At 38.1% G+C, this 9,683-nt stretch overlaps 2 protein-coding genes across 2 annotated transcripts; one reads left to right on the top strand and one right to left on the bottom strand.

The window, feature by feature from the left end:
• Positions 1–7,720, top strand: LOC131431511 (uncharacterized). Its single transcript, XM_058597285.1, has 3 exons — positions 1–84; positions 606–1,689; positions 1,754–7,720. The coding sequence occupies exons 2-3, from the start codon at positions 716–718 to the stop codon at positions 4,662–4,664; spliced, it is 3,885 nt and encodes a 1,294-aa protein (XP_058453268.1). The 5' UTR covers positions 1–84; positions 606–715; the 3' UTR covers positions 4,665–7,720.
• An 817-nt stretch (positions 7,721–8,537) lies between these two features.
• On the bottom strand, positions 8,538–9,287 carry LOC131432615 (uncharacterized; the record flags this gene model as incomplete). The annotated part of the gene is made up of 1 exon (XM_058598984.1): positions 8,538–9,287. A coding segment is annotated over one exon (603 nt), but the record flags the coding sequence as incomplete, so codon positions are not given.
• Positions 9,288–9,683: the final 396 nt, after the last annotated feature.

Here is a 9,683-nt window from a genome sequence, read left to right as displayed (position 1 = left end):
CTCAGGTAAAACTTTTAATAGAAAACGGGTTTGCTCGCGTTTAATTTTTGATAAATCGAGTGCATTGTGTATAAATCTTACCAGGTATATAAAATTTTTATTTCAAATAATAATATTTAAGTCTGTAGTAACAATCTGGTAAACCAGCACATGGTTTTAGAAGCATTTATTTCGGCTTTCCGCTGACGTTGCAAACTGTCAGCTGTTGAAATCGGTATAATTTTTATCTGAAAATATTTTTCCTTTTTTTATTCACAATTAAAGTGCATTTTCATTTTCAAAATCAGTTTTGCTATGGTCCGGCATTTTTACATGCGTGGTATTTGTATTTTCTTGGTCATTCATTCAACTATCGGCTACTAAAATGTATAACAAATCGTTATTTTTTGGAAACTATAAGGTTATGGCATAAAATATATTATTTCAAGCAAAAATGTCTATTAAACAGCTTAGCTGTATAAATTGTTTAATTTTTATCAATCGGAAATTGAAACTCATTCAACCAACATACATATTCAATAAGCATAACATGTTATCTACGTGATTGAAATGGTACACTTTCTATTCTCCCACACACTGAAAAATACTTTCTCATCAATTCACAGAATACTGGACCGAGTGTTTCGCTCAACAAGTACCTACAAACGATTTGAAGTTTGTTTTTGCGATGAAATGGATTTGCTGATTTCTGAAGTTGCAACACGAAACTATTATTATGCCACAATATAAGAGCCAACTGGCTGTGCTGATTAAAGGACGAGGACAGACAGGTTTCAGTGAGTATGAAGTGTTGAAAATATTTTGCGACGTAAGCGAATCACTGGCCCAGCTACACTGCTGTCAAGCACCAGTCATCTACCGCGATTTGAAAGTGGAAAATGTGGTGCAAAATGATATGGGACGGTTTATATTGGCCGAGTCAGATACCGCCACTACACGGTTCCTGAATCCAGTGGCACATGGTAAGAAATTGGTAGAGGAAGAAGTTCAAAAGTATACTTCGTTATCCTACCGTGCACCGGAAATGGTCGATCTGAACTCCGGCCACAGTATAACCACCAAGGTAGATATTTGGGCATTGGGATGTTTGCTGTATAGACTATGCTTCGGAGCTATGCCATTTGGGGATAGTTCTAAAGCGATCCTGCACTGTCAATATACTATTCCAGAGAAGAACAAATATTCACCGGAACTGTGTCATCTGATTCGTTCCTTACTAGAGCCTGACCCAGAAAAAAGACCGAGCATCTATCAAGTATGCGAGCTTGCCTTCAAAACTGCCGGTAAAGATAACCCCTTGAGAGTAACGCTCGATCGACAAAAGCAACAACAGTCAAACTTTTCCAACACCAATTCGGAACAGTCGGACCGAAAAACACTGTACACGACGTTAACCGCCAGTATGAGTGGCACTAGTGTCGCACCAAGATCCCGCCCAAAACCACAGCAAACCAGCACTGGAGCTGCTTTTCAACTCGGTCCTCCTCCGTTGAATCCGTCACCAAAAAACGTCGTTTCGCCTACGCTAGGCATAGATGCAGAGAAAAATATGTTCGTTGCAAATTTCAGTGGAAATTTTCCCACATCTAAAATGGTGTCCAAAAGTCCAGTCAGTATATCCAGAGATAACACTATGCAGCCTATGGCAGGTGGTGAGCAGCAACCCAGTTCAACCGATTTAGGTTATCGGTAAGTTTGTTGTTATAGTTTTACGTCAAGTTATGAGATAATTGTTTGATGTTTTTTTTTGAAGGTTCTACCAATCAGATGCTAAACATCTGTTCGTTCCGTCTAATGATTTGTCTACAAATAAGGACAAATCTGCTGCCGTTTCTCCAGCATCGCTGCTATCACCTTTCGAATCTGAGCAACCCTCGTCATCTTCTTCTTCTACACGCCCAAGACCGACGACATTAATCCCATCGTCGGTGGCGCATCCATCCAGGTCGTCGCTTCTGCAGCAGTATGTCCTGAGCAATTCCAACAGTGAAAAATCGCTCGTCTCACCGGTTTCCGGCTCGACTTGGAATCCTTTCGGAGATCCAACATCATTTAGTCCCAACTCGACGCTTACCGAGGATCAACTGTTCGGTGCCGAGTTCGACAAGCTCCGTTTGGAGGGCAGCAGTCAAGCGTCGATTGTTACATCGCCCGAAGAGATGAAATCCGACCGGGGCTCTTCGGCGACCGTTCCACCTGCATGGCTTGTGCAGCCACATCACCAAAGGTTCTCCCTGCCGATTCTATCGCAGGCTGCCTCTACCGGTGCCTTAGCGTCGTCTAACATTCCGAGTAGTGAAGTGGTCATCGAGGAAGATCCATTCGGCTCAGCGCCGTTTACACTGCCAAAGCGATTGAAAGACAAAGCAGGTCGATCGTCTAAGCTGACTTCCAAACTGAGTGAAGTGATTTCCAGTGCAGCAGCCGGCAGTGGCAATCTGTGGCGGCATTCGGCCGCCGGCGGAAAGGAAAGTTTGATACCAGCGTCGGACGGTACGGCGGGAGTTTCTGGCGAGAATGGCACCGTTCCGAATGGTGATTTGGAAACGGTTGATAAATCCGCGTTGCTAGGGATTAAGCTGGATGATTTGATTAGCGGTGGAGAGAAGGGTTCGCCTAATTTTATCAAGTTGCCACTGGATGATAGAAACAAGTACGAAAAACTCAACTCTAACGATGTGACGTCCGATGATAGTGATCTGGAGTTTTATCCAGATTCGATTGGTGGAGTGAAGAAGCAAAGCTTCAAACAGTTTGTCGAGAGTAATATACCGGAGAAGTTGCAGGCAGTTTATCACAAGGTGGATAAAGGACAGATCAAGAATGCACAGATAGTTAAGAAGTTACGTTCCAAGGTTGTGAATAAAGACGATGTCAAGAAGAACCAAGGGCCAAGGGCTGGCAGATCCAAAGGTAAACCAAGCAAAGGGCCAATGGATGAACAGAAAAAGGAGGAAGATGGAGAATCCGATGATTCGATCGGATCGGCAAGTGATCTGAGGGCAAACGATGATTTTGTCGAAGGAGAAGACGGTGTTGACGGTGGTAAAGTTACGACGGGCAAGCCGGTAAAAGTATTCAACCGCCTGGCTTGTGGAGAAGGAAGTGTCGATGATTGTATTAGCGAAAGTATTAAAACGTGTGGATCAAGTGCCTATCATGCCGAATGTGAAAGTGTGACAACAAATGAAGATGATACCAGTCGAGTCGTGACGAGAGTACGGGTTAAAAAGCGTGAACACGACACCAAACATAGTGTTATCGATGAGGACGATTCGGGCGAAGAGGACATGGTGCAAGGCGACAAACCACTGCTGCTCGATGATGAACTTGACTATGAATCTGCACCCGAGAACAACTCTTGCGGCGACGATGGAGCCCTAATGGATCCTTTCACTCCCGAATCCCTACCGGGCGAATCCGTCGAACGGACCGAAGAAGATGAGATCGACTTGGATCCATTTGCGATGGCCCCATTTCGGAAACCGGCTGTTCCAAAACGTAACAGTATTAAATATGTTCCCAACATAAATCCTATACCGGAAAGTTGTCCGCCTACATCACAACTCACTGCTGGTGATTTTTTCACATCAACACCCGTTAAACCTACTCACAACCGTTCTCAACCCGAAATGGAATTATTTACTATGTCCCCTACTGAACCTATTCAAGTAGCATCAGTAGCAACAGTCGAATCACAACAAGCTACACCTCCATGTGAAAAACCTCTGAAGTCACGCACTGACTTGTTCGGTTTAGAACCGTTTCCTTCACTTGTCCTGTCGCAGCCAATTGCGGTTTCTAAAGCCATCGGAGAGAGTGCAGTAATTCCAACGGTAACCGTAGAACCGGGATCCGTCGCATTAACACACATCATTCCAAATACGATGGCAACCGTTCCCATTGCAAAAAAAGAGCCGCCAGCAGCTGTAACGCAACAACATCACCATCATCATCATCATCAGCAGCAGCAGCAGCATCCTCAAAGTTCCCAATTGAATGCCAGGCTCAATTATGTGAACTTCAGCCAAATTTCGGCACAGAACGCCACCAGTATTTTACCGGATAACAATTACGTCAACTTTGATTCACACGACGACGATGACGATGTGAGGAAGCTGAAATCCGATGACTATGACGACAGTAGCGACACGATCACAAAAAGCTCCTCCAAAACGGGTAGTTTTCTTAGTAAGAAAGAGAAGGTCAAATACAATTCTCTGAAAGACAAAACAACCGGCGATAAGGATGCTGCACTGAATATCGCCCCGGGAGCCAGTACCACCGGAAATCACGTTCTGGTGATTCCAGCCAAATTAAGCCAAAAAGTAAAAGTCAACGTCGGTGGCTACAGAAAAGTATCGGCAAAGGCTAGCAAAAAAGATAAATCCCACGGTAACGGGGTGGACAAGTACGAAACTGCGATTGGCAAACCGCAATCGTCGAAGGTAAGCAAAAAGATGGGTTTCAGTAATATGAGCTTCGAAGATTTTCCGTCGGATGAACTAGTCGAAGAGCCACACTCGCCGGACGGCCGCCCCGCCGGTACGGGAAACAAACTGATGAAAATTGTTCCATTCGAAGTGGTTCGAAACGAAAAAATGCTGCTCGAAGCGGAGAAAAAGTTCGGTTCGTTGAAACGGCGCAGCAATCCGTTCTCATGATTGTATGCTGAATCGCGGGAACAGAGGAAAGTAGCTGAGTAGATGTGGCAGGTATGTGTGAGTGATGAGATTTTATGACTTACCAGAGCTATGATAGGGGATTTCAGTTCGAATGGCTTTTATCGAGTATCATTTTTGTTCATTCGAGCGCATTGGGGCATAAATCTGCCTGATCTTAGTCTCGAACTACGTTATTTTCTTATTCTCGAAGTCAAGAACTGGCTCGTTCGTATGATCGGTTTCTTTTCTACTATTCATTTAGGTTATCCTGCAACCGAATTTCGGTCACAAAATTTTTTGAAACAAAATGAAATAGCCAAGAGATTTCGCCTCTAGCTCAAGAAGAATATTTTTGACACTTGACCAATGAAAGCATCGGACTTTGGAGTGGGAGTCGGACTTTCGGATAGAGACTTCAGGATTACAACTGTCCTTTATTCTTAGGGTGAAGCCCGAGAGAAAGCAACACGCGACAGAGCTCCGTTCATTTAAGTTCAGCAGAAAAACGACATGAATGTCAGAGAGGACTGGATACTCGCTCTGACATAACACAAGAGAACACGATTATTTTGGTTCAAAATTAACCTTATTCATTAACGAAATCTCCATCAAGAGCAACGCAATCATTCCAGCGCCGCTCCAACATTTCAATACCACGATTTATCTTTTGCCTGAAAATAGGCCTCAGTTTCAGCGATAACCTCTTCATTCGTGCGAAACTTCTTATCGGTGAGCAGCATTTTTTTTTCAGGTCTGCAAACAGTCAGTAGTCGCTGGGAGCCAAATCTGACGAATACGGTGGACGTGGGAGAAATTCATGTAGTTTTGTCAATGTTTTGATTTGTTTGTGACACGGTGCGTTGTCTTGATGAAAGAAAATGTATTTCATTTTCATATCCGATCGTTTCTTTGCAATTTCAGCCTTCAAACGCTTCAATAACGCTATATAATATTCACTGTTAGTGGTTTTTTCTTTCTCAAGATAGTCGATAAATATTACTCCACGCCCATCCCAAAATACCGAGGACATAACCTTTCCAGTCAGATCCAGATTGTTGTGCTTTCGGGTGCTTTGGACGAGATTCGCCAGAGGCTTTCCAATCAGATGACGATCGTATTAATTCCGGAGTGAAGTGATGAATCCATGTTTCATCCATTGTCACATATCGATGCAAAAACTCCGGTTTCTTACGTTTAAACATGTCCAAACACTGCTCAGAATCGTCAACATGTTCTCACCCACTTTGAGCACACCTTTCTTATAGTCGAATGCTCATGAAATCTGAAGCCAACACGTTCTTTTGATATCTTTACGATGTCAGCTAACTCACGCAACTTCACTTTTCGATCATTCAAAACGATTTTTTGGGGTTTATAGTTTTTTCTCTTTTTTCATATGGCAACATCGTCGCAAGCCTTTTATATGGAATCAGCCAATTACAGAATATTTCTAAGGTGGGTGGACTATAGACAGAATCATCTTCCTCCCTATCAATTTCATGCTGCAACCATTGTTGATGAAGATTGGTAGGAAGTTTGGCTGATAAATCTTTGATCCTTAAGATAATCAATTTAATCTAAAGATTTAATATTTATTACTAGGTTTTCGACTGCTGTAATAAAGTCGATCATTGTTTTGGGGATGTCGAAAGTCGGACTTTTAACTGTAAGTACGTCTTTCAGTAACCCTTCATAAATTTGGCGAACACTACCAAATTGTTGAAACTTCCATTATTTTTGGAACGTTTCGTTGATCTAACAACAAATTTTAGGGCATCCCCGTTTAAATATTGTTGGAGTCTAGAAAGATTTTCTAGATCCGAAAACTCACCTTCCTTTGTTGTTTCTTCGAAGGTGGTTTTAAATTTAGGCCATACTTTATATGACCCATCAAAGTATGGCAGTTCCATCATAGATTGTCTCGCTATGATTTTTATTAATTTTTCAGAAGAATCCACTCCTCTGTTTGAATCATTCACACCAGATGGACCTGGTAGAATGAATTCATTTTTAAATGAACTGAGCATTTCAGAAATTGCATGTCGTTGTGCTTTGAACATTTCATTTGTTGTATATTTAATGACCTTTTTCTGGGCCGTTATCATCTTATTGGTAGAAGTGCAAATTGCTTGTCTTTGCGCTTCTACCATTCCCTTGGATCCTCCCAACTCTAGAGCTTTCAATTTATTATGCAAATGAGAACATTTTGGACAACTCCAATAGTCTCGTTTTTCTTTGGGTAAATTTTCGAGTTTTTACGCATCGTTGGACCAACGATCGCACTCATCGCAACACACCATTGCATCTTCATTATCTGGTTTGTCACGAAGTGGACAGTGACCATTTTCGTTTTTCTTATATAAAAAAGTATCCATTTACTAGCCTTGTTGCCAAAAATGTGGCTTTGATCAGACCCCTGTCAGCTTTGATATCTTGTTAATATGATGTCTTTGCTTTGATCCAACCGTCCGTCGAATCAAATTTCTGCTCCGCTGCCGTTTGGTTTGCACCAGCCTTGTTTAGCCGGTAATTTTCCAACTATCCGTTGGAAACTTAGTTTGTCGACCGTCCGTCGAGATTCTACTTGATAGCTTGGAAACAGCTATTCTGTTAAGATTCTCATCAATTTTGTGAGAATCTGTTACTTTTGAGTTGTTCCTCTCTGGAGAACACCACGAAAAACTTATTTCTTTCAAGAAATAAAAACTGCTGGACTATCCGTCCAATTTGGTGTCTAAAATACTACTGATTTATTTACAAATTTTTAAGGTTAGTTTACACTGTTCTTACATCTATGTTAGTTCCACTACATTTCATGTATACATTTTCCCCTTATTGGAGAATCTTCAGATAGGAAAGAGTATCGAGAATTTACCAAGGCGGATCAAGAGAGATGGGGATGAAGCGAGAGTAAAAAAGAAAGAAAACGGGGAGTGATGTGCAATTCTCTTCTCACCACTCGATTGAGAACCAAGGCTGGTTAATATAATTCGGCTTAGATCCTTTATTGCACCAAAGCGGACAGACATAACAAGCTTGCGCGATAAAGAGGATGAACACTGAAACATATATATATATATATATATATATATAATATAATATATATATATATATATATATATATATATATATATATATTATATATATATATATATATATATATATATATATATATATATATATATATATAATATATATATATATATATATATATATATATATATATATATATTATATATATATATATATATATATATATATATATATATATATATATAATATATATATATATATATATATATATATATATATATATATATATATATATATATTATATATATATATATTATATATTATATATATATATATATATATATATATATTATATATATATATATATATATATATATATATTATATATATATATATATATATATATATATATATATATATATATATATATATATATATATATATATATATATATATATATATATATATATATATATATAAATATATATATATATATATATATATATATATATATTATATATATATATATATATATATATATATATATATATATATATATATATATATATATATATATATATATATATATTATATATATATATATATATATATATATATATATATATATATATATATATATATATATATATATATATATATATATATATATATATATATATATATATATATATATATATATATATATATATATATATATATATATATATATATATATATATATATATATATATATATATATATATATATATATATATATATATATATATATATATATATATATATATATATCCTGCATGAAGATAAGGCTGGCCTTTTTTTTATGACCCTAATTTCGACATGAAGGCGATCTAGCTAACAGACATTATTTTGTAAGTCTAGACTAAATATTTATCTTCCTTTCTAAAGCAAATCTCAAGACGATTGTTTATAATCATGTTTTAGTTTCTTGTAAACAAACTATCAAATTTAATCTCGTAATCTACAGTAGTAATAGTTTGGTCCTCGGAAATAAATGTCTCCCTTCAATTTAATGCCTCGTGCGTTTTTTAATATCACCTCGATTTTTAATTCCTCGTATGTTGTCTGATGGAATATCGGAATGTTTATCACATAAAGCAGTATCTCGTTATCTGTACCGATTATCACCTTTGCGAAGTTGAGAGCTTCGTCTAGTAGTTCCGAATATACTCCTTGGTTGGCTAGAGACTCGTCTATTAAATGTATTTCTGCTGGATCTAGTATCTTATGACTTACTATTCCTAACATAGCGAGTACTATCGACTCATGTATAGCTTCAATTTCTTTGTTAATGAAATCTAAATTTATAAAAATTTTCAGTATCAAGTTTTCTTCGGTTGCTAATTTAAAATGATCTCTTTCAACTGCAATAATTTTATCCATTGTTTCGGTAATGTTATCTAAACTGCCAAATACTTGATTGTTTATTGAGGACTGCCTATCATTATTATCGATTACATCGTTAATCCCTGTCGTTATCATACGTAAGTCTTCTGCGTCCGGTGCTCCGGAAATCCATTTCCAGGCTCGTCCGAGTGCGCCCCATCGTTTTTGTCGTGTCGAATATTGTTATTGGTATCGTTTGCATGACCTGATGTCCGACCTCGCTGCCGCCGACTTAACTGAGGGATAGCCCCTAGCTTTGGGTCCGTGCTATTTTTGATTTCTTGATCTTCCTTTTTTTCTTGTGTATTATTTTCTTCTTGTGCACTGAAGAATTCTTCGCTGATTTCTGAAGTCTCGTCAAGGAAGTTTCGGTATTCGTCTAGATCGTTTAAATTTGCGAATCGTTTTGCAGCGGTATTAGTGCGCTGCATAGAATTCGATGCAAGTCTAGCTAATTTAAAATTTGGTCTATTTCCGTAATTAACTTGTCTCGAGTGAATTGATTGATCTATTTCCATGGGTTCGGGATTGTCTTGTCGTGGGTAGAAAGTTCGATTTGGT

This window comes from Malaya genurostris, chromosome 2, assembly GCF_030247185.1.
Source record: "Malaya genurostris strain Urasoe2022 chromosome 2, Malgen_1.1, whole genome shotgun sequence".
NCBI classification, from domain to species: domain Eukaryota; kingdom Metazoa; phylum Arthropoda; class Insecta; order Diptera; family Culicidae; genus Malaya; species Malaya genurostris.
The sequence above is the reverse complement of the archived record's forward strand: the minus strand, read 5'-3'. Positions and strand labels throughout refer to the sequence as shown.